This window comes from Odontesthes bonariensis, chromosome 4, assembly GCF_027942865.1.
Source record: "Odontesthes bonariensis isolate fOdoBon6 chromosome 4, fOdoBon6.hap1, whole genome shotgun sequence".
In the NCBI taxonomy this organism is placed as follows: Eukaryota; Metazoa; Chordata; class Actinopteri; order Atheriniformes; family Atherinopsidae; genus Odontesthes; species Odontesthes bonariensis.
In genome coordinates this window covers 29227313-29253270 of record NC_134509.1, presented here as the reverse complement: position 1 = coordinate 29253270, position 25958 = coordinate 29227313, and the positions used below count along the sequence as shown (strand labels likewise).

The 25958-nt window shown below is 39.9% G+C and overlaps 1 protein-coding gene across 1 annotated transcript in view; it reads left to right on the top strand.

Moving 5' to 3' along the window:
- LOC142378896 (zeta-sarcoglycan-like) overlaps positions 1-25958 on the top strand; it is a 352977-nt gene that overhangs the window by 283927 nt on the left and 43092 nt on the right. The window contains exons 5-6 of the mRNA XM_075463875.1: positions 4865-4987; positions 8598-8670. Coding sequence (XP_075319990.1) covers positions 4865-4987; positions 8598-8670 — 196 coding nt within the window. The remainder of the gene's footprint in view (positions 1-4864; positions 4988-8597; positions 8671-25958) is intronic.

Sequence of the window (25958 nt, the reverse complement as noted above, 5' to 3'; positions counted from 1 at the left end):
AGTTAAGCTCAGCAGCTTTAACTTTCAATAAGTAATCTGTATTACTTTATTTTAGGCGTCACAACGCTCCGTTAAACAACGTTTAAACTCGCTCCCCCACTTCATGGGGTTTCTATATAGCACCTTGATGCTTTTTTTTTTTATGTCCGGCTGCAAGATTACAGCGGATCAAAACTCCTGTGTTTGAGGAGGCTCTGAGTTGACTAAATTCACCGGGACTCGCGGCTGAATTTGTGATACTCATAAAAATCAAATCAACCGTGTTGGAAACTCGCAACTACGGCCAGGCCTTTAAATTCAGCCTTCTTGCGCTGTGCATGCAATCTTTATTCTGGGAGGAGACAGCGGGACAGCTGGCTGCTCTTCTGCGGTGTGCAATTAATATTGCGCACCCACGGATTTGGAGAGTTATCATGCGTCCACGATTACTCTGATAAAGTGCTTTTAGTCATTCTAAGTTTATAAAGACAGACACAGCCACTGCTTGCATTGCTCACACACAGATAATGAACCAGCCAATATCATGTTTATGCTTTCCTTCACGTAAGTCAGTCTACCGTAAAACGCCTCGCACGGGGCACCAAAAATATGTGGCGTTACCGGGTATTTATATACCTATTAAATATAAGGATTTATGAGATGTTCTTACAGTCTCAAATAAACCTTACCTCGAATTCAGGGCACCACCTACCTAGGTTTTGACTTAATTTAAGTCACAGTCAGGTAGGAAAACTGTTCGAAATCTTACGATCCTGGTGTTAAATTAATCATTCAATTAATATTCAATTAATATTCAGTCTCATATCTCGCTACTTTCGTGAAGTTCTCGTTTGGTTGGACAGACATTACGTAAAGAAAGCATACGACACAATCTGTGATTATAACATATATATAGATATATGAGCTGTTTATTACAATGATATGATCTTAGACATGAACCTTTAAACAAACAGGAGATGCATTGAATATGGGTGATTATATAAAACACTTAGTGAATATAAAATAAAATATGGGAATGGAGAGTTACTGGATTTATTCAAATAGTTTGGGTTGGCTGACTATTTGAATCTAAATACTGACATTTCGGATTAATTTATCATTCTGTGAAAGCCTCGAGACATCCATCAAACCCACTTTAAGGTGAAAACGGGTCGGTCTTACTGTCCTGAAGTTCTGTTCAGTCGGTTCGGACCATGGTAGCGGCCACGCGGGTCCGAGGGGATTTCTCTTCCGCTCTCTGGGCCTTCCTGGCTGTGGTGGCTGACTTTAGCGGACTTCTCAGTTGCTTCTTTCACCGGGAAACCGAAACGATGGTGCCGAGGGCTGGGGTTAGATGGTCGAATCTTCTTAGTGTCAGTGGGTCCGTTGCTTCTCTGATGAAGTGAACTTAAGTTCACAGAAAATTAATAAAAGGTTGCTTGGAGTTGGCTTTCTTGGTAGGAAAAGGTGATGATGGCGTGAAACAGCGGAGGTTAGGACGTGCGACGTAGAAGGACGTGGATGGCGAGGGACGAACAAAAACACGTAAAACGTGCATCTTCAGAGTATTTCAATCTGTTTCTTTGTTCGGGTCTTTCTTTCTCGTCTCCGGGGTCTCACTGGGTTCTGGAGGGTCTCCTCCGGTCGTCCGCTGCATCGTTATCCACACGTCCTTCCGTTCTCTCCTGAGATTATGGGAAAACTCCCAAACTCCGGCGAGCTCTTCTCTTCTGCTTAAACCATCTCTAAAAGTCTCTGAGCAGCTGTTCTCTGCTCAAATCTCCTTCTGAAACTCTGGGTTGGAACCCTTCTGGAACAAGAGGCAAGAAGCAAGAGAGCAGACGCCTCAAGCGAGCCAGCAAACGAGAGAACTAGAGAGAGCACAAGAGCGCCAGAGAGCACTAGAGAGCGTGTTTTCCGCGGGTTCCGGGTTTTGACTCTCGGAGGCGGGGCTTACACTACTTTTTCAGCCAATGACATGCTTGAACTGTGTGCATGTCTGTGTAAGGTGATCTGTGCTATATGGGGATTTCTGGATTTAGACAAAGAAAACTCTTATTTCTCCATTACTCCCATCTCATAGAACATTTGTCTCAGTGATTCTGAAAACACCACATCTTGTTAAGATATGCAGATTAAAGATATAACATAGACTTGTAATATAAAGACATCAAAATAACACACATGATAAAGACAATTATGACTTTCAAAATTCAGATGAATATCTATGAAATCGTGACATATGAATAGTGAGTCACACAATGTTCAATATCTGTGTTAACAATGGGGATACCAAACAAATAACAAATAGATACCGAAGGGACATCGTTAAAAGTTACTAGTTGCATATACATTGTCCATTTTACTGAGTCCTCTGGGATTTAAATGTTCAACTAATCAACACTGCAGACCACTAGGGGGCAATGTGGTTCCATCAGGCAGGTTGGGCATTTTCCACCAAAATCAGTTATTTGTCAATATTTAAGCCAGAATCGTACAAATTGTCTCTATATGCGTCTTGTGATCAAGCTGGAAACCTGAAAGAAATTGTACACGGTTATCAAACACATTTAATATAGTTTTAAGATTCGACTAAAAGTGAGCCTTAGTGAAGTCTTCTCAGTTCGTATGTAGCCATCTGGTCGGTTTGCTGGTGAAAAGGGGTGTTAAAGTGTCAACTTTCGAGTTATGGTCTAGATAAGATAGTAAGTGTCCCACTTTTCAAAGAGTGAGTTCTTTGTTCGTTAGAGTCTATCCCAAATTTTATTGCAGCGTCTGTTGCGAGTTCGACTCCCCAAAAGCTTTTAAGAGGGCAGGAAGTGAACGTAAATTAGGCAGTTTCTGTCTCTTTTTCCTTTGTGGAAAGAAAATGAAGATCTGGTTTATATCCACATACGTAAACATCCACCACAGGAATGTTGGTTTTGTCAAAGTTTGAAAAACTCTTAATCCACACGGCACTGTGACTGCTACATTGTTATCTCTTTGGATAAAATTATCTGTTATGTGAGCGTAATGTAATGTGAACTTTCACCTTCACTCGACATTCTTAACACTTTGGTCAATACTTTTTTTTAAACTAAAAGCAGAACAAGGTTTCACTGTGTTTTTCCTATTAGTTTAGTTGCCTATCTTCTGCACTTTCAGAACACCTTAGTGATTGAGCAGATATGTTGAGAAATGTACATGAATAAAATACACATCTTCATATATATGCCGACCTTCACACATGTTGCAAATCCGCAAAACAAGCGTATTATAGGACAAGAGGTGAAGAAGTAAACAGCATTAGCCAAAAATCGGATACAGGAATTTACTCAAATTTAATCCAGCTTCACTATGTCTCCTGATTTCCTTCTAAAACTTAAACCCTCTATTTTCCCTTATTTTTATAAACATTTCTCACACCTCTAACTGTCAAACTGCAATTTATTTGTCTTCACATATATTAGTAACAGCTTTTAACATCACAAATCTCCACTTTTTTTCACAGTGAGTAGGAATGAGGGGCGAAAGGATATAGAGTTGGGCAGAATGAGACAGAATGAGAGACATGAGAAAAAAGGAGTTTATTCTAACACTGATCTCTGCTAATAAAGTTTGCAGTGACTGACAAGGCTCTTTGGCTTGTTAAATGACACTTGTTATCGCTTGAGAACCCAAACAGTGAGGGAAGGAAATAGGGAGACCAAAAGAAAGACTTTTCTTTTTAAGTTCAACAGGGATGAAATAGCAGCACATCACTGTTCAAATTACAAAATGAGAGAAACAGCTCGAACTGCAGTTTTGACCACTGTGGTGGTTCATTTATCAGTGCAGCTAACTTTGTCAACTTTTCACGGAGTGCTGGTAACTTTTTTCTTTTAAAAAATGAACAGCAAAACAATATAAAAAGACTTTCCAACTCTCTTAACAATGTCAGTGTTTTGTCTGTTTCAGCACTTACTAACATTTGACAGCTAATGCTGAAGGAATTTTGCTCTAAATCAGTGGCTCCCAAGAGAGAGAACTATTTACAATGGTGCAAAGAGCTACCTGAAGTGTTTTGGATCAAACTGAGGGCAACATGGAACACAAAGCTTCATGGTTGGTTTGTGTTGAGTTTAAGAAGGCAGATACAAGACCTTCTTCAGTCACTGATAAGAAAACAAATATCTTGAGCTGCGCTGTATTTCCAAGGTCAAAATGCTTTCAGTCAAGAAACTAAACTAAAACATTCTGTTGTTTGTTTTGCAGATGCATGACTTTGTTTTTCTTCTTTTTCGTTGAATATAATATATTTTAGTTGGTCTATACTATTGTTTTAAGCACCTTCCAAAGTTGTGTCCTCACATCCTACATATTTAAAAAAAAACATTTTTGTCCCTGAAAGAAAAGCAATTAAATTAAAGGAGATATGGTATAGTTGCAAGACAAAAATTAGCCGAGCACAAGGAATTTAACTCAGTTAATGACATTTCACCTCTTAGGTTTAAACACCATCAATCTGGGTACGTGCACAACACTTGGACACAATTTTCCGTCAGCACATATAATGTAAATTATGAGTAAATCGTATGATTTTCACAAATTGAGTTGTAATTTGATTACAATTACTATTTGTCATAGCAGCTTGGATTGGGTTAGTTTTTGGACTATATTCTTATACACAGCTCCTAATATCTGCACTGTTATGGCTCTGGTGTCACAGCATGACAAAACGTAGATGCCCTGGTTCAGAGTTCAAATCCCTCTGTGGTGTTTAAAGCTAAATATTCAATCATCAATGAGTCTGTGAAAGGCTTTGGATAAAAGGACATGTAGATGGTAACTTTTATGTGCTGTGAATGATGTTACCAATGAATTATAACTCTGTGAACCCCTCTCTTTCTCTCTATTGTTTCAGGTTCAGAAATGGTGGAGGCTCAGTGTCAGAGGTTTGAAGTGAGGAGTGCTGATGGTGAGACAGTTCTATTCTCTGCAGATGAAGAAGAGATCAGCATCGGTACTGAGAAACTTAAAGTCACAGGTACCTTTTTTTCTCTTTAAATGTCAAGCAGTGATAACATTTTTAGCTTTATGACAATAACTACTTTATAATAGCTATTATAGCATTTTTTTGTAATAGACACCAAAAATGATTTTCTAACCTTTGCTATGTAATCATTTTGTTTTGATAAAAAATATAAATAGATAAATTAACAACACATCTAAGCATATGTGTTGTGGTAAAGCCATAAATGCACGTTATTTATTTCACATACTCTACAAGTTCATTTACAATGCATCTAAAAAATATTTTGAACCTCAATTCATGTTTAAGAATCATCTTTACATGATAGCAATACTTTACAATACATAGTAAGAATAGTTTGTTTTGAGATTTTAATTGATTTATTAACAATCAAAACCAAAGGAGATTCCATTTATTTACATGTTATTTCTCTTCACTTAGGACTCTATTACAGCTCACATACATATAATATAATGTTATAATAATCTGTTTCCTTGATGAGCTAAGGAAATAGATTGCAGCATTTCATATTATTGAAAATATTTTATATATATATGTATATCAAATATCATTGTAATATATATTATGAGCAGAACCCACATTGGCAGTTGGTTTCACAAGAGAGGGGCCTGATAACTGAGGGCTCTACTTCCCATTCTACTTTCAAAAACTCTAGGAGCCACAAATAGGCCTGCAGTATGAGAGCAAAGAACTCCATTTGGAAAATACCAAACTATGAGGTCTTTAAGGTACAATGGAGCTGTTTATATGAGGAGAAGTGGGAGTAAATTCTATTGTTGATTTAACGGAGAGCCAATGAAGAGAAGCCAAAACTGATGAAATATGATCTCTCCTGCTGCTTCTCATCTGGACTCTGTCTGCAGATTTTGGGGAGCTTTTAAGATAATTATTGGGATAGCGTAATAATAAAGAAAAACAGGAGTCCAACCTTGAAGTAACAAATGCATGCACTAGTTTTTCTGCATCACTCTGAGGAAGGATGTTTCTTGTGTGGCACTTAGTGAGATATTGCTTTTATTTGAACACTGGCATAAAGGCCTGATTGATGCAGTAGTTCACCAATTGTTATATTTCTCTCATATCCACAAAGGAATGCTGGAATTCAATCACATAGAGGCTGTTGGGTTCTTAGATACCTTGTCTGACCGAGGACCTTTATTCACAATTGCTCAGGATGTCTGCACAGGCAGATCTAAGAAAACTGTTAGTCGTAAAAAAATTCTTCCATCTCAGAATGATGAAGACTGCTCTTGGGGACTTGCATTGCTGAGAGTTTTCTTCTATCCTTCCGCAAATCTGTGCGTTAACACAATCCTGTCACACTGTTCAGTGAACAACTTTCTCAGCCTCAAAGCTTTGCTTTCACTCTAATACACATGAGTCTGCCTGGTCATGCCATACAAATTTATTTAGGGACAGATGGACTCAAATTAAGTTGTAGAGCCATCTCAAGGACCACTGTGGGATGTAGGATGCACCAGAACATAATTGGCATCACAAAAGTTTAGAATACTTTGAGTACCTCGTTGTGGTATTTTAGTCTTTCATTTGTAAAACAAAATCCAAAACCATTGCTTTCTCACTGCTGAATTTTGTTTGTAGATTGATAAGGAAGAAAAAAAAAATCAATTTAGACAAATACAACAAAACATGAATATCTCTTACTAGTCTGAAAGGCTTCTACAATCTCTTTTGAGTTTCAAGGTTATGTGAGGAACAGGTAAAATAAATAGAAAATATTAATAAGAAAAAGAAATCTTAATAAGAAAAATAAACAAAAAGTAAGTATATGAAAAGAATAGAATGATTTTCTGATCTGATATATTAATTCTCTAAGTCACTGAGTGAAAGTGAGAGAATTAAGTGGAGGCTTAGATGGCCTTAACTTTTAACTTATTTTGTTCAAACAAGTCTTGAGTTCTGTTATGGTTCACAACTTTAAAAGAAATATGTATTCATACGAACCAAACAAATTCAACATTCAAGGTGAACTTTTACAAAATGCACACAGATGTACTCACAAAGAGCTCAAGGCAATTTCGGAGATTTGTCCATCAGAGGCACTCTGAATAAATGAGGGCAAAGAGGTGTAGGTCTAGAGGTGATTGTTTCTATCATTTAGCGTGTGCTGGAGATGAAAGAAGAGAGTGTGGGCAGTAAAAACAAATGAAAATTTGAGCACAGTCATGCACTGATGTCTGCTGTTTTCTTGCTGTGCTACTGTTTATATTACACATCTGCAGAATGATACTTTTAAGATTTAAAATGAATGGCATGACCACAGAATTTTTGACGGAAAGCAAAAAAATTCAGTGCGTTGGCTCTGCTTTGAAAACTCCAGGGGCATTGTGTACTAGGACAGATGTCAACAAACAGAGGATGACAAGCTCATAAAGATTTCATGCAAACAACAGTTGTAAACAGAGTGGCGACGAAACCCAAAAGTAAGCTGGAAAAGGATGCCATATAGTTGTTAGAGAGACAAGCAGCATTGTGCAGGGCTGCAAATAAGCAATGCAACATGCAACAAGGCCGAGCCTTGACTAACATCCATCCATCCATCCATTATCTATACCGCTGAATCCGTCGATCGGGTCGCGGGTGGGCTGGAGCCTATCCCAGCAGTCAATGGGCGAGAGGCAGGGTACACCCTGGACAGGCCGCCAGTCCATCGCAGGGCCACATAGAGACAAACGAGACAAACAACCATACACGCTCACACTCACTCCTAAGGACAATTTAGAGATGCCAATCAACCTAACATGCATGATTTTTCTTTTTTTTGGACAGTGGGAGGAAGCCGGGGTACCCGGAGAGAACCCACGCATACACGGGGAGAACATGCAAACTCCACACAGAAAGGCCCCAGCTGCTTGACTAACATATTCATCCTTTTTTTTTTTTTACAAAACTGGGAGCTTTCAAGGACCTGCTTAAATCTATTGGACTCAAACTTGTCAGTTGATGCTTTAGTTTTAAACAACAATTCAGACAGTAGTCTTGTTATCTGTGGGCTTGACGATGAGTTACACTCCCTCATACAGTAATAAATGTTTTGTGGTGTTGAGCTTTCAACATATCCTCTAAAGTCACAGCACGAGACAGAGCCAAGCATCTGTTTACAGCTTCAGAGGCGGCTGCTGGTTGTGGGTAGTCAAACACATCATATCGGAGCCAGTTTTTTAAGATTAGTAGGGACATTTATTTTGGTGAGAAAGATAATGCAGTCCAGGAGACAGCTTTTATGAAGATACATTAGCAACATGAATAATAAATATGTTTAACCACTCTGAATACTGTTTGTGACCTTGATTGAATATTTAGAATACCAAGTCAAAACTTACGTATACTACAAACGCAACAAAAAAGAAAACCAAAGGTGAAAAAGGCCTATTTGCCTCCCCTATATTCCATGTGTTCATACTAACATCAACACTACATGGCTTCCATGTTTTCACTGTAAATACAAAACGTGAACACTTTATATGACACTCTGAAGGTCTGTTTCAAGCCCTTTTAAGTGTCTTATAAGAATGTGATGCGTTTCACGCTAGTTTTTAATGCTCTCTTTTCTTCCTTTAATTAGCTTTTTCCTTCTCCACAGGAAATGAAGGAGTGGTGTTCAGCCATTCTGTAGAGACGTCACATGTAAGGGCAGAACCTTTCCAGGACCTAAAGTAAGTACACCAAATAATTTTCCTAGCGTGGATGTAGATGGGAATCTGGCACATTAGGCGTATTCCACTGAAAGATTCCTCTTCTTGGTATTTTTTCAGTTTCTATTGATTAACTGTGGAATTATTGTTGTAAATAATTCCACAATGACACCACAAATAAGAATTTGGTGAGAACATTACATAATTTTGTAATGTACAGAATTACATATGTTACACATTATTATGTATGTATACTGGATAGTGTATATATTCCGTGTATGTATTGTTATCTAATTGATATAATCATATAGGTAGTTGGTTCATATCCTTAAATATAGCCCATAAAGTATCGAGCCCACAAGAAGCAAGAGGGAAATAGAGATGATAAGGCAAGAACATTAGTTGGTTATGGTAAGAAAAGATCATGGTTATAGAGAAAATACATTCTTATTACAATGCTACTGTCATTTTCATGGATGCCACTTTTACAATTCACAAATAGTTGCTTTCATGGCTATTAGAGAGTGCATGTTTAATGAGCATCTATAAGCTCTTATAGGGTGCTTTGGCTGACATAAACAAGCGCTCTATTGGGATGTATTTGGGCAGAAGACAGTTTCCAGTGGGTATAAATATGGGCATGTTATCTATTGTTCACATTTTTGACCTGATAGATCCGATTTGGATTTGGAGTTGAAACAAAGCAAAACTAGAAGCATTAAAGTTTAAATAAAAACATGATTACATTTAGAAAAATAATTGATTTGATGTCATTGTAATTATCATCATTATTATTATGATAATTTTGCATAATTTCCCTCATCCCATTGCCTCCCAACAACCCAATCATAACTTTGTGTAACATGCTATGTGGAAAGAGAAAACATCAACCATTTTTATGATAGCGCAATAGTTCACAAACAGCTGTGGAGGCAGTTCTCTTTACAAAAATGCATTGTATATCCATCCATCCATCCATTATCTATACCGCTGAATCCGTCGATCGGGTCGCGGGCGGGCTGGAGCCTATCCCAGCAGTCAATGGGCGAGAGGCGGGGTACACCCTGGACAGGCCGCCAGTCCATCGCAGGGCCACATAGAGACAAACGAGACAAACAACCATACACACTCACAGTCACTCCGAAGGACAATTTAGAGATGCCAATCAACCTAACATGCATGATTTTTTGGACAGTGGGAGGAAGCCGGAGTACCCGGAGAGAACCCACGCATACACGGGGAGAACATGCAAACTCCACACAGAAAGGCCCCAGCTGGGTGTTGAACCTGGAACCTTCTTGCTGTGAGGCGACGGTGCTAACCACCACACCACCGTGCAGCCCATGCATTGTATAGTTTGTCTTAATTTTTTTTTTCAGTCAGTCAGTTATTATTGTGTGAGAAATTATTTAAATTAAATGTTTGATAGAATGTTAGGTTTTCAAACTTAATTGAGTTATTGGCTTCTATTAAAGGAACATTCCACCAGTGGAGACATGAATATGTATTGAAAGTGGGCCATATATGTAGTAGAATAGTAGCATAAATTTCTAATTTGGTGCCTTCTTGATCGAGAAAAGGCAGAAAATGACTTTTTTGTGCTTTTGGATTAAAGACAACAATCCCCATAGTGCATTGCAATGCTCGAGATCCTCAGGCCACTCCCCCGAGAGTAGCACCGACTACGCTACCTGGAAATCATGTCACACAATTTCTAGTGAAGAGTTTGCGAAATCATTAGTGAATTACTCCTCGTTTGTGTATCGAAATGGTGTGCACTTGCATGGTACCGGGATGTTCAGCCAGCACAAGGAAAATACACGGAGTAAGTTTTCATAGATTACCCAAAGAGTTGGACTTGTGCAAAAAGCCAGGAACTTTTGGAACTGCTAGCAATGCTAAACGCATTTGCCTGGAGGTAAGGCTTTTTTTCTAGCTCGACTCTAGCGGCTACTGAGAACACACACTGATATAGTCGTCTGCTGTAAAGCAGCACATCTCATATGATTTGGCTGTTTACAAAGTAAATATCTTGTATGTTTTGGTCGCTTGCTGTTCTAGTGTGTCTGCCTCGCTAACTCCACTCGTCAGCAAAGTTAGCAATGTAACGTTAGACACTTTGCTATGTAGATCTAAATAAGTTCGTTATTAGCGATGTAAATCCACCATGTTTTACTGTGTTAGTCTGACGTTATTCAAATGTTTTTAACGTTATTGAACGTATGACATTTCAGACTAAAACGCCGTCGACGTCTGCTGCAGAGTTGTCCTCATCATCAGAAAACATTGAATCCCAGACAGCGCCAGACGTCAGCTGTACCTTAACCCATTCCTCGTGATACATTTTGTAATATTACCATGTCTTATATGTCCTAAATGTCTTTGTCTTATATGGTCTTTTGACCTTATCCTTGCACTGCCTTACCTGTTTGCACTTCCATCGAGCACCTTACTGTATACTCAATCATAGGGTCAATACCTTTTTTTAATCGTGTGGATACTGTTGTTTGTGTCTTTATGTTCATGACAATTCTTATTTTGTGAATTAAAAAACAAAATGTCACTCCTTCTCTCCTGTCTCCCTTCAACAAAGTTTAGAATAGCATCATAAACTTGGAAGGAGGTAACTGATTTGCAACAAACTTATAATGCAATGTATACTTGTAATGCTTCATAATTTATAGTAATTATAGGTAGGCTATGATCACAATTCTGTCGTTTTGTCATCTGAGGTAACAGTAGCTATATTTGTGCAATGAACATGCCACGTTAGCGTGTTGGCAAGAGTATTCCTTGACATAGTAACAAAAAAAAAAAAATTACTTTACAGGAAGACGTCCATTTGGCCCTGTAGGCTTTGGCTGTCGTTTCCAGTTGACTTTAGGTATTCTAAAGTAAGTCTCCATATGGGGTGCGAAACTCGGGTGATCAACAACACACACGTCCGTGTCATCCTCCGATTTCGTCCAGAAGAAAAAATTGGCACCGCTGGAATTCTCGGCAGCAGACAGACTCTTGTTCTGTGTCCATTGGCGCACAGTTAGAGCACAGGCACCACCAATTCGCCCCAGCTCGAGCCATATCTTCTTCTAAATCCCAGTCCTCCGTATTGCATCTGTCTGAGTATTCGGTACCTTCAACCATGTTAGCTGCAGCTCTCAAAAGCACTGGCACTGATCTGTGATAGGTCTGTTAGCGCATTAGGTCCAACCCCCCTATGGGCGGTGTTGAAGGGTGGGAACTAGCGCTTGTAGTTTCTACAGAAATCCACCCCTCTTCCACTTCCTCCTACAATGACGCAAAATGACGATTTTTGCGTCATTGTAGGAGGACGTGTAAAGAGGTGAATACGGATTTCTCCCGTCTCAGGGGGATGTGAGAGAGTGTTGCATGACCATTGAAAAGTATGACTGGGTTTCTAACAATGCAAAGCCTAATGCAAATGGGTGGAGTGTCCCTTTAAGAGATGTACACTGATTTTCTTCATCATTGTGTTCATCCACTCACGTGTTGTGTTTTTGGGTTGTTTAGGAGCCATACAAAGTTTGTTCTTGACAAAGTTCTTACCCTAAAAAGTCTCATTAGTGATAGCATTTCAGTTTGTCCTGTATATAGCATTGTCTCTCAGAACCACATAAAGTCAAACAATCTACCCATATTTAGCGCTAGGAGTGTTTCCTTAAAAAGGATTTTGTCTACAAAAATTCACAAATCACAATTAGTTGGGCAACCTAATGTATTTAAACTAACTAAATGTTCAAGTCACCCATCTTCTACACACAAACCTCCTCTCTGTTTATTGCCTATCTGGATCACTTTTGTGGTATTACATCTCTCTTTTAACTGCTGATCCTCTCATATCAGCTGATATAACAGATGGTTTGTTGCATAGAACCATCTGGGAAGTCCTCCTTGAAAACCATTTGGAAAAGGGCAGGCACTTTCGAGAAATTATTCAGTTATTAGATGAAGCATCTGTCTATTATTGTCACAAGCAAATTTCAGAATAATAAAATGGTACAAACGAAGTCAGTCAATAATTAATCATGAAATAAAGCCCACCTGTAGCGGGACACAAATTGGTCAAACCTTTGTGTTTTCACCATATGGGTATAGCTTGGAGTCCATCCATCCATCCATTTTCTATACCCACTGAATCCGTCGGTCGGGTCACGGGGTGGCTGGGGCCTATCCCAGCGGTCAATGAGGGAGGCGGGGTACACCCTGGTCAGGTCGCCAGTCCATCACAGGGCCACACAGAGACAAACAACCACACACTCACTCCTAAAGACAATTTCAGAGACACCAATTAACCTAACATGCATGTTTTTGGATGGTGGGAGAAAGCCAGAGTACCTGGAGAGAACCCACGCATACACGGGGAGAACATGCAAATTCCACACAGAAAGGCTCTAGCTGGGAGTTGAACCTGGAACTCTGTTGCTGTGAGGCGACGGTGCTAACCACCACACCACTGTGCAGCCCTAGCTTGGAGTCCATATGATTAATTTTTAGGATTTTGCTTCCACAAATCTCGTGATATTCCAGCTCCTCTACAAGGAAACCTCTTTTAGAGTTAGAGTTTGTTTTAGAGTTTTTAAAGTTCTATGATGCCAGTGATTACAGTGAGATGGTTTAATGATAAAGTATCCAATCATGAGATTGTGAAAGATGTTTTAACACTTGAAAATCGACAAATTTCTCTGTCTAATTCTTCTGCTCATGAACTCATCTGTGGTTCTGACAAAAATGTACGCATATTTGGGTGCAAGTATTTAACAGAGCAAAGGGCATGCTGCTGAAACACAATGCAGCTGGATCTGGTTTAATTCAGTCTCGTTTGGACCCTGCATGAAAGAAAGTTGACCTTGCTTCAAATGGAGAATGAACAGATTAAGAGAAGAGAAGGAGATGGGTCCAGAGAGAAAGTACAGAAGCTGAAGCAGTGTTGAGGGGTGGAGGAAACCCAAGTGCTAGAGATGGCTGAAGAGATGTTATAGATAGAATAGCCTGAGGACATAGACTGGATAGAGCATTCAGAAAGGATTGACACTGAGATTTGATACTAAACAAGAAGGGCTGAGGTAGAGTGTGATGATGAGGACTGTCTAAAGAGAAAGAACAGAAACTGAAACACTTCCAGAGAAAGGAAGCTAGTGTATGGCAGACCTGATTAAATGAAGCCTGTTACTGCAGAAAGTCTATGTTGCAGCGGTATTAATGCATAGTGAGATGCAGCAAAATACAAAATCATTCTGGCTGAACAAACTAACCACAGCTATTTTCTTTTGAGATGAGTCTAAAGACTTTTTAAGTATTGGATCAAAATATGAGACAAGCTATAAAAAAGAAAGAAGTTGCATGATTGTTGTGCTTTTCATGAACGGCCCTTGAACAGTTGCTGTGAATTTTCACAGATCATTTTTTAGAAGGCCGATGGAACCATGTGACATGCCCTATTCATAGTGAATTTTCAAATGTGTGTTTGCTTAGTATTAGTAATTCCTAAGCAATCATACATTTAATCAGAAAGCACTAAAACATTCACTGGTGTCTCAAAAGAGTTCCACTTGAAGCAACTATTCTTTTTAGTTTATTGCACTCTTAAATTTGAATTTCAGCATCCACAAGTGGTTATTTATCAAGGTTAGTATTGCGTGAACCAGAGCATTTTAAATTGTTTCTTTTTTTCTTTTTTTTTTACACCACCTCAATTCTTGCATTTGTAAGTAATCAGGTTCAATATAATTCTGAAAGACTTAATTGTTCCTCCTGGGCTCGGCGATCCTATGCCCATATATTGTTATTGACAAATCCTAAGTTTTATATTTCTATATTTCTATTTCTACAAATGATTTTTTAAAATGATTTTTCATTTTTTTTATCCATTTATACAAGAGAAATCTTTCAGACAAAAACTCAGAAATGGGGTAATATTGAATTTACTGAACTTAGAGGTATGAGGTAGAGGTACCAAGAAAAATGTGAGAATAACTAAAAGCAAATCAAAATTTGTTATAGAAGAATTGGAACAACCTTTATGATCAGGGATCAAAGGAAAACAAGCTGGATTTATTTGATGGAGACCAAGAAGTGATGAAAGTAGCTGTGTGCCTAGATGGGGGTGGAAAGATATTGGAGTAGGAACACTGGGTTAATGAACGGGTCAGAGCAGATAAGCAAGGATATAAACCCTGTGGTGAATGCCTATGGGGAAGAAAGAGGATAACTAGCTACTTGTGCTATAAACACAGAAGTAGCAGAAGCAACACAACATGGAAACAGGTTTCCATTATTAGAAACTTGTGTGGTAGAACTTTGACTGTATTATTTGTTTTGCTTCCTTTTTGCTATAATATATTAAGTAGACTCACTATGGGTTATTCCATTTGAATTTAATTGAATTAATTGGATTGGACATCTGATGGGATTGAATTAAAGGAGATAGAGAATCAAAATCCTCTTATTCCCGTTTTTGGTGTTAGTTTAGTGAGTCTCCACGCTATGGGGAGTACACACGAAGTGCCAGCAAGTGTCAGAACCTCTGTTTCAAGTACTCCCCTTTTTAATATATATCCCCCTATCCGTTTTTGTGAAAAAGTGACGTCACTTTATCAGAAATCGCCCCCCCCCCCCCCCCCCCCCCCCCCCCCCAAGTCCACAGCCACTCCGTTTCAGACACGCCCCTTCGGCGAGAAACAGGAACAGGTGAGCCTTCCAAGGCTGTGAAAGCGGACTACGATCGTTACATATTCTTCCCCCAGAAAGCAATGATCGCGATCAATGGCTTTTATTTATTTTTAACAGCATCCCCAACCGCCAACTTTTCCTTTGCGCTGCGCATTTCACGGACTACAGTTTCACAAAGCTCCGTTCCGAGCAGCTCATGGTCAGTTCCGACAGGGACAGACCCAGACTGCAGTGAGCTATGAGCTCGCTGCGTGCTCGCTGCAGTCTGTGTCTCGCTCCGGTGATCACGTGCACCTCTCCAGGATTATGGGGCGAGCAGGTCGGATCACAGCTGACCCTTCTCACACTGCGCATGGACTATTTGCACCGCTCCCCTCGGGCAGGAGGCTTCGGTCCATTCGGACCAGAACCTCCCGTCACAAAAAACAGTTTTTCCCTCTTGCATAAAGTGCAACCAGTACACACAGACATTACCCTCAGTTACCCTGTATTCATTACATTCAGTGGTGTGTTAATAAAAACTAGAAAAACATATGTCGATAGAAAAGGTGATTACATGCTTCAAACACTCTATTTTGCAATTAGCTGAATGAATAGATGAACTGAATGATATATCTATTATAATTAAGTTTTTAATTGAGGTTTATTCGTTCAAAAAGATATTTTACATTACACTTGTTGACGTGGTTTCTTGACAAAAAGAAAGTGGAGGCTCTGTACTTTTTGACTATCTTTTTTTTCGGAGCTGTGGGGTTCTTATTTGCATTATTTATTTATGTATCTCTGTTGACAACCTTTCTTATTATTTTACATTTACTTTCCTGTCTTTCATGATCCTTCTGTTTAGGTCTCCCCACGTGTACAATCCTTCTTTCCATCCCCTTCTCCCCCCTCTTTATCAGTCTAATTACGAAAAGATGAGCATTTTGCAATGAAGGTAAATGGGACATGTAATGAGCGGACTGAAATCCATTTAAAGCTAATGATCTATCCTAAAGTTTAACAGTGGAATGGGAGGGAGCAAAAAGAGAAAACGTATGAAGATAAGTGATACGCATAAAGTACAGGTCAAGAAATTGTTGTCAATAAAGATACTCTACCTAAACTTATTGGGTATACAACTTCTACAAATTGTTACTTTTGAATGCATCTCATTATCCCTAAGTGACATTTCAGAAAAGATGTTTTCAGTTTATTCAGAAAAGATGACGGACAAATTTGTTGAATGTTTAAGTTCAACCCCATAGTTATATCTTTTAAACTAATAAATAGCTGTTAGTGGACTTAAGTTCGAGGAATTACAATCACATAGATAGAATGAAGTTAAGATACATTTTGTAAAGAAACAAAATGCTCAGCAGCCTGCCTGCCATTCTACAAAATCTATGCGGTGCATTTTCAAAGCCTCAAGTGTTATCATCGATCTAATCCATGTTCACACTCTACTACCTTCTTCAAAATGACTTCAAGCATGTTGGAAGCAGCTGCAACGCACATGCAGTCAGGAAGAGCAGTCGCCCACCAATCGGAAGGTCGGTGGTTCGACTCTGGCTTCCCCGGGCTACATGTCGAAGCATCCTTGGGCAAGACACTGAACCCCACGTTGCCTACCGATGCATCCATCGGTGTATGAATGTGCGTATGAATGGTTAGAAAGCACGTAGTTATGTACAGACTTAAGATGTACTGTATGAGTGTGAATGTGACATGTAGTGTTAGAAGTGCTTTGAGTGGTCAGCTAGACTAGAAAAGTGCTATACAAGTACAGTCCATTTACTTTTGGAAAAGTGCTGTGCCTGGCATCTCTTTAAAAAGCTTGCCTCAATATCTTATAAAATAATTTATGAAACATAGCATGGAAAATAGAAGCGCCAGTTGACAATTACGCTGACAACAAACAGATGGAAAATGATGGATATATGCTATAGATACTGATAGTAGCACATTATAATGTGGGAATTTCTAAATATTAAGTTTTTTTTTTTTTTCAATGCAAGCAGAGAGGTATTGCGATAACAAAACTGCTTTTCATTATCAGTACAATGCGTAGCTCCGCCAGCATTTCAACAACAAAGGCCGCAACAATATACTGCATCAGACATATGAAAATAATTTTGCAGTCATTTTCAATCTTGATTAAATTTTCTACTGCCAATTTGACCACTGCCAATATAAGTAGGTAAAATGAGTAAATGAGGCACTCTAGTTGATTACCCTATCAATATGCTAGTTGTTGAATATCTATATTTATAATTTCATCAAATATCTAGAGGACTTAAGCATAATATGAAAGTTTTTATTGAACAAATTTGGAGAACAGTATCAGAATTTATTTTATCACCGATTTATTTGTCTTTATAGAAATGTCACTCTTCAGAAACCCACTCATTGGGTTTCAATTGAGAAAGTTTTAAATAAAATAACCATTAAAAACGTAGCAGCTGATCTCTCGGTTATCCTTTTTTGGAAAAAATTGCTTTTTTATATGCAACTTTGCTGAATGGTGAGTCTTGATTTGTTATTATGAGACATGATTGCAGAACACTGCAAAGTGGTCTCTACTTATTTCAGACAGGATTGTTAAAACTCTACACACGGAGCCAGCTGTGAATGAGGACCCTTTTTGTTTTTGAGTTACTATTGTTGTCCTGAATATGTCCTGATCAAAACCCCCATCAAAAAATGATGCATGTTAACCAAATCAAAGACAAATCGAGCCATAAACAGACAATTAACATGTTTTGTCTGTCTTTTAAATATTAAAAAGCTACTGATTAGAAAGAGTTTTGCCAACTCTGTGTGTGTGTGTGTGTTTGTGTTTGTATGACCACTGTGAAAAGAAACCTAAAATGACAGCTCTCTACTGGACTTCAACTCCTTTCAATAAGACATGAAAAAGAAGCAATGTTGAGTAAATTTTAATTTCTAGCTTCTCTCACCTCATACTTTGGAATTACTCTCTTCGTTTCTTACAGTTTTTACCCTACAGTCACACAGGTATTTTGTCACTTTATTTCCAAATGAAATATTGTCCACAACAGTTGTCCGTTAAAAAGAAAAGACATATTTCTCCTTGGATTTTCTGATGTTTGAGTTTGAGTTTTTTTTGTTTGTTTTTTTTAATTAAGCTAGTGATGCCAAAAGTAATCTATAACACAAACACCTAAGATATTTGTACCAAGTCCTGCACACATTGCACAACTATTTGCATATCAGAGCATTACTTTTACTGAGGGGAAAAAATCAACCAACCTTTAACTCATCAAAAAACATAGCAAAATCAGCATTCTGATGGTATAACACTGAGATACTTCACATGTCTTCAGCATCATCTGATTGGCTACACAACAGAGAGGAAGAACCTTCTTCAGTCAATATTGCCTTGTTTTTATCCACCCTTTCATCCTCTTATCCCTCCCCATGTGCCCTTTTTTGCCTCCAGCCAAGCCCAAGGAGTCAAGTGTCCTTGGAGAGGGTTAGTCCTCAGCCAGACAAGGGCATAAGAGAGGGGATTTGGGCTCTGTGCCCTTTCTCCCAATCTGTCACTCTAGTCTGATATATCTACCTATCCCTCCCTCTAAGAAAGTTAAAGTGGACTGCAGAGAAGCCCACAGCCCTTTGGGACTCAGAGCATGGGAAAGGATTTTATTTGAATGGCTTACAGAGGTTATGTAGGATAGGGTGCAAGCAATTGTAAAACAGGGCTTGGACAGCAAGTTCCTCAGATACCGTACTGGGTAAAGGTAAAAACAAAGGAAACAGACACACTGGTTTCCACACAACAAATTATAAGTTAATAAATCCCCATAAGCAAGGTCTAATAAGAATAGACTGACATTAGACTGGGCAAAAAAATAAATGAAAAAATAAAAGTCTTAGGGAAAGTATTTTAGTGTTTTATAGGTTTAGTTTTACTTTTACTTTTTTTTATTTTTTTGGGGGGGGTTGTAATGTATTGTATTTTTTATGTGTTTTGTTGTAGTTAAATATTTCACATTCTACTTGTAAAATATCTTCTGATTAAATTTCAACAACATAAGAATATTTATGTTGGTTCTTGGTCCCAAACACACACATAGAGAAGAAACAAAATCAAGAGCAACCTATTATAGATTTGAGCATTTAGACGGATCTGTGTTCTTTTCAGTCTTTATATCTATGTAAGGCAAGGCAAGGCAAGTTTATTTGTAGAGCACAATTTGTACACAAGGGAATTCAAAGTGCTTTACAGCTACATAAAATCACAAGAAGGAAAATAAAATCATTCCAAAAACCAAAAAATAATCATTCATTAATTAAATTAAAAGCGAAGAGTCATATGCTCAGCTAAATAGAACTATTTTCAGCCTGGATTTAAAATTGTCACAGTTGAGGCCTGTCTCATATTTTCTGGAAGACTGTTCCAGATTTTTTAGGAACCTAAAATTGAAACGCAGCCTCACCTTGTTTCGTCCTGACTCTGGGCACCAGCAGGAGACCCCTCCCTGAGATTCTCAGAGCCCGAGTTGGTTCATATGGCTCTAACATGTCAGAGATGTACTTTGGCGCTAGACCATGAAGAGACTTGTACACAAGCAGAGCTGTTTTAAAGTCTATTCTCTGAGCAACAGGAAGCCAGTGCAGAGATCTGAGCACTGGACTAATATGGTCGTATTTCCTGGTTCTAGCTCGAGTCGAGCAGCAGCATTCTGGATGTACTGCAGCTGTCTTATAGCCCGTTTAGAGAGCCCAGTGAGCAGGCCGTTACAGTAGTCTAACCTACTGGAGACAAACGCATGGATCAGTCTCTCTAAGTCTGGTTTAGACACCATTCCTTTGATTCTGGCAATGTTTTTTAGATGGTAAAAAGCTGCTGATGTTATTGATTTAATGTGATAATAATGTGTTAAAGTTCAGGTCTGAGTCCAATATTATCCCTAGATTTCTAACTTTATTATTTCTAAATTGTTTTGCATCCACACATTGATCTGTTCGATGCAGTGAAACAATGTATCTACAGGCCCATGTTCTCCTGCCATCAGTGACAAGTAGATGTCATCTGCATAGTTGTGGTAGGACATATTATAGCTGCGTATTAGCTGGCCAGTGCTGTAGTGGGGCCTAAAGCCTGATTGGAAAGTATCAAAAGCATTGTTAGACAGGAGAAAGTCACTAAGCTGTTGGTATACAACTTTTTCTAGGACTTTGCCGAAGAATGGCAGGTTTGATATGGGCCGGTAGTTGTTCAGTACTGTGGCATAAAGAATGCTCTTCTTTAGAAGGGGCTTAATGACAGCAGTTTTTAAGGCCTTTGGAAATGTTCCAGTCTGGAGTGAGATGTTAATTAGATGAGAGAGTTGTGGTAACAAACTGCTCAGCACAGACTTTAGGAATCTAGTGGGTATCTCATCAAGGCAGCATGTCGATGAACTCAGACTGCAGATGGTCTCTTCGACTGTTTTGTCAGTAACAGGTGTGAAATGTGTCAGCTCTAGGTGTCTAGCTGGCTGCAGAGTAGTTATTTGTGTTGTGGAAATTATTGCATTTTTAATGCCTTGAACTTTGTCATGAAAGAATATTGCAAACTCATCACACTTAGATGTAGAAGTGAGTTCTAAAGGTAGTGAAACTGGAGGGTTTGTTAATCTGTTTACTGTAGCAAACAGGACACGAGAGTTGTTACTGCAGTTTTTGATGATTTCAGAAAAATAACTCTCCCTTGTTGTATGCAAAGTCTGGTGTAACACACATAGCTTTTCTTTGTAAAAATCAAATAATGGACCTGGAGCATTGACTCGGCACTCCCTTTTCTGTGCCCTGACCGACTCTTCTTTTCTCCATGGCGCCCTTTGCCTACTTTTAATCATCCTAACCTGGGGCCTCATGTACAAAGACTTGCGTGGATTTCCTACTGAAACATGGTCGTACGCTCAAACCCAAATGCCCTCCAACCTCGGATGTATGAATCTGTGCGCACGCATCAATCCAAGCACATTTCGTTTGTACATCCCAATCAACGTGGAATTGAGCGCACATGTCGGAGCACCCGACTCCTCCCTGTCCACGCCCCTACTTAAATTTGCAAATCATATTTAAATGAGCCCTGAACCTGCGATTCCCCTCTGTGTAAGATTAAAAAATAAAGAAAAAAGAATGAATAAGATGGGAAAAAAGAAGAACTTCACAGAAAGCGAGATGTCGGTGCTACTTTCTGAAGTGGAGGCCTGCAAAAATGTGTTCTTTGTCACCTGTCCTCCAGTATAAGCAGCAAACGCAAGAGGAGTGGGTGGGAGAGCCTGTGCAAGGCTGTCAATGCTGTGGGGTCTGAGAAGTGCACACAAGCAAAGGTGAAGAAGAAGTGGTCCGACATTAAGGTGGATGCGAAGCAAAAACTGGCTGCCCACCGCCGCAGTGTGGCCAAAACAGTCGGGGCAACTTTGGGTGACACTGCTCTTTCTGGGGGCCCACAGAGACGATCAGGGGCTTGTTAGAAAGATCTTAAGCTGAAGTTTAACCAGCAAAAAACGGCAAGAAACTAACTTTAACCACCGACTGTGATGCTGTGAAGACGGGATAGAAATTGGGGGCGCACATACTCAATGCACGTCACAGGGAATAATATTAGGACAATTACACAATAAAGTTACTCACCAAGAAGCCAGCCATCACGCACAGTGCCAGCCTGTAGTCTGTTCCCAACGATGCTGTTACTCAGAATGTATGAATTGTGCGTTGAACCAGGCCACCTCGCCACAATTATGGTTAATTGCATTTACGCATCACATATGATCTGTGCATTGATTGAATGAAAATGTTTCCTGTTAACATACAAATTCATCATGTGATTGCGCTTTTATAGCAATGCGTCTGCAGTCGATAGCTCCGATTACAAAACCGGCTCTCGCTTCAAATTGAGCTTTAATGTTGGCCTGCTCAACTCCATTGTGGGAATTTGATATACGTGGCTGAGATGTGGATAATTCTGTCCCACACATGGCTCGGGTCAGGGTAGACTGGCACAGTCCCAATCGGTTGGCCAGCTCCCTCTGAAAATCCCCGGTTGCTATAGGAACCCCAGTGTGCACATCACCTGTGAGCACAGGCAGCGCATGGCTCCTCGCTGTGTTGCGCTCCAACGCCGGCCGCAGCCCTGCGCACAGTTCTTGGAGGATTTCCCTCAAAACGGCTAATGAGTCGCCATCATGTGCCAGCAAATCCTCTCTGTCTAGTGAACACACGCTCTCTTCGAATTGCACCATTTGCAAAGTCTTCTAATACTGCTAAAGCACCCATTATTTTTAATAGTATGCATTGCACCACTTTGCGCATGCTTTTATATCCACTCGTGTAATTGCAGACACATGGGTGTGTTAATTGTTTATCAGTATTAATTGTTCATGTATCTCAAATGTGCACATCACTGTCTGAGGACTAATTGTTTTCACATTTATTTATTATAACAGTTTCCCAACATCACCTTAGGTGTCGCCTAAGAATCAACAGCTGTAGAAAAGTGCGTACGCCAGCCCTGAAGTTGGCATGAGGCACCGCACATTTCCACGGTCATTTCACTCTTGATACATCTGATCGTTGACGTGAAAATGTGCGTACGCCACCATTTTGTGCTTACGCACCCTTTGTACATGAGGCCCCTGGACAGGACCAATGGTATTCAAAACATTTAAGAGACTTTATGTGCAAGAGTTCAACAGATCATCAACATTAGAACACGGGGTGTTCTCAAACCTAATCATTTGCATAAACTGTGTCAATGTTCTGTCATTTATGAGTCTTCCCCGAACAACTGCAGACCCAGCTGCTGGTTTGGGTGTAACAGACACAAAAATGATCAGATAAAGCAACATCAACGACATCCACATGAAATAACAACATCCTTTGAAATTAGCACATCTAGAGTGTGCCCTCTGCTGTGGGTGGGCTCAGTCACATTCTGAGTTAGACCAAACATCTCAAGGACAGCAGTGAGTTCTTTAGCTTGCTTGTTATGGGCGACATCCAAGTGCACATTCAAGTCCCCTGTTATGACTAAACAGTCAAAAGCAGTGCACACAATTGAAAGTAATTTGGTAAAATCATCAATAAAACAATTCTGTGGTGGTTTGTAAATGGTGATATAAAGTATGGGAGATTGTTTTATCTCCATTTTGAATGACATTGTCCCTGAACATGGCACAAACACCCCCACCCCTCTGGTTTTCTCGTGTTTCAGACACAAAATTGAAGTGAGGTGGACTAGACTCAATCAGGACTGCATTAGCTATGTTTTTGTCGAACCATGTCACAGTTAAAAACATAAAATAAAGATTGTGAGAGGAAATAAACTATTAATTAAGAATGATTTGTTACTTAAAGATAAGTTTGAGATTAGCTACAGTTGAACTGGACGCTGTGTTCTTGCAAGGGATATGAATAAGATTTCTCTGATTGGACAGTCTGATTGTCCCTTTCTTCACTCCAGTGAAGACTTTTAAAACAGGGGAAGCCCATATTACGCTTGGCTAAAAGCATGTCAACTACATTTGGTGTTGCTAACTGCTTAGTTGCGAGCATAGCCGCCATTGTGACAAAACTACTAGCTAACACGACAAACAAATGCACAACAGGAATATGATTGACAAAACTTCTAAACAACAAGGATGTGTTTCTTATTTACAGTGTGATATTTACAAAAGTGTATGTGTGTGAGGATGGAAATGGAAACGATGGGAAATGAGTGAAACTCCGACAGCACTTTCACAGACAAACAAGTCTCTTTCGTATCCGCTTTGGGACTGAAGTTCCAGCGTGCTTCTCCCCGCTTAAAAATTCGGCTGCCACAGAATCTCTCATGATGGACAAACACTTACTCCAATCATCACGACACAGCCCCTCATATTGACACGCCCACGTCTAATCTACCCCCAGAGACGCCGAGCAGCCTCAGAAGTGATGAGTTTTTGTCGATTTAGCCAATGATGACCTAGAATTGTAGAAAAAAACTTGACTCTCCCGCCCCCTCCTCGAAGCCGGGCAGCCCTCGGCTCGGAAGCCTGGCTGTTAGTGGCGGCTTCATAACATGATTTCCTCAGTGAACGGCGGCGATTTCAGAACAAATCACTTCATTAAGCTACAGGACAACATGTTGTAGTTATGAAAGTAAATGCAGTATTGGGCATATCTTGTGTTTTGTGAATAACTGTTTTATCGTCAATTTAACATTGAAGATGTAGCAATTTCGCCAGAGAATGGGAGAGGCTGTCCGGCTTCCCGTGTTGTCTCCGCGGGGAGAGGCTGTCTGGCTTCCCATGTTGTTCCCGTGTTGTCGGCTGCTTCACTCCATCCTTGGACCTCTGGTTGAGATGGTGTTTACCAACACAGACACCCTTAGTGTCCTAGACAACAGCATTGACGCTGTTGAAAATAACAGCTGTGGGCACCGATGGTGGGGGCCGAGCTGGGGGGGGCTTTGGTCGGTAGAGTAGGCTGAGGAGGGAGAGGGGCTCGATGCTTCTTTGAGGATATAATTCTTAATCTTGCCATGTTTGGCGTGAGAGGAACCATTTTAATCCCTGATTTCACCAAGCTTTCAAGGTGATCAGAAAATCTCATGGGTGACGGTGGAGAAGAGAACGACAGTGAAACATCTCTGGAGGGTGTAGATGCAGCTGGTGGGTCCCACGCCTGTGGTGAGGGCGATGGAGGAGCTGCTGAATCCTGTGTTCGGGATGCTGGAGGTGCTGCTGTGGCTGCAGTGGTTGAATCCTTTGCTGGGTCCTTGATTGGCGAGGCAGGAGCTCTTCTCTCGCTCCTCTTCTCTCTCGGCGGCAGCACAGGACCCGGTCCTGGCCCTTATCCTGGCCCTGGCATTCTGATGCCTCAGAGCGTGGAGGAGATTATCTGTCAGTCGTCTCACTCCACCTCTGTTCAGGTGTGGGCCTTTTACTTGAAACAGATCATCTCTTTGCCAGTGAAGATTAAAGTTCTCAATGAAATGCAGTCCTCTGGACTCACACACTTTGGACAGCCATGTGTTCAACTGAAGCAGCCGTTTTTTTTTTTTTAAGATTTCAGACTGATTCTCTCTGATGTCTGCTGCACCATCAGCTGTTTCACCCCTTGATGTTTTGCCAGTAGCTCAGGTAGTAGTTTTGTGACGTCAGAGGCAGTGGCACTTGGATAGCTGCAAGTATTAGATATGGCTCCGTCTCCAAGCACGAGTATCTTTGACCTTGACACATGGCACTGTTTTTCTGTCCATCTGTACCGTCTCTCTATCTGTTACACTCAGTCACATTTGGCTCTGACAGTGGTAAAAATCTTTTTGTTAACTTTATTCCAGGTGATGTTACATATCCTCCGTTGATACCAACAGTTTGAAGTTTCTTTGGCTTAGTACCAAGTCCATTATAAGTGTCTTTACAGAGTCTTGGAAAAGACACAGTATCATTTAGCTTTTAGTTGTAAGTAGCAGTTTTTTCTCCACCCTTTCCTTTGGAAGTAAATGTAGAGTTCTTACCACTGGATTCCATTGGGAGCGTTTCATGAAGTCCAAATTTCAAATACAAATTTCTTGTTGATATATCCGACAGCTTTCACGGGTCATGTTGAAAGGATTGTAGTCGCTGACTCGTCAGATAAGT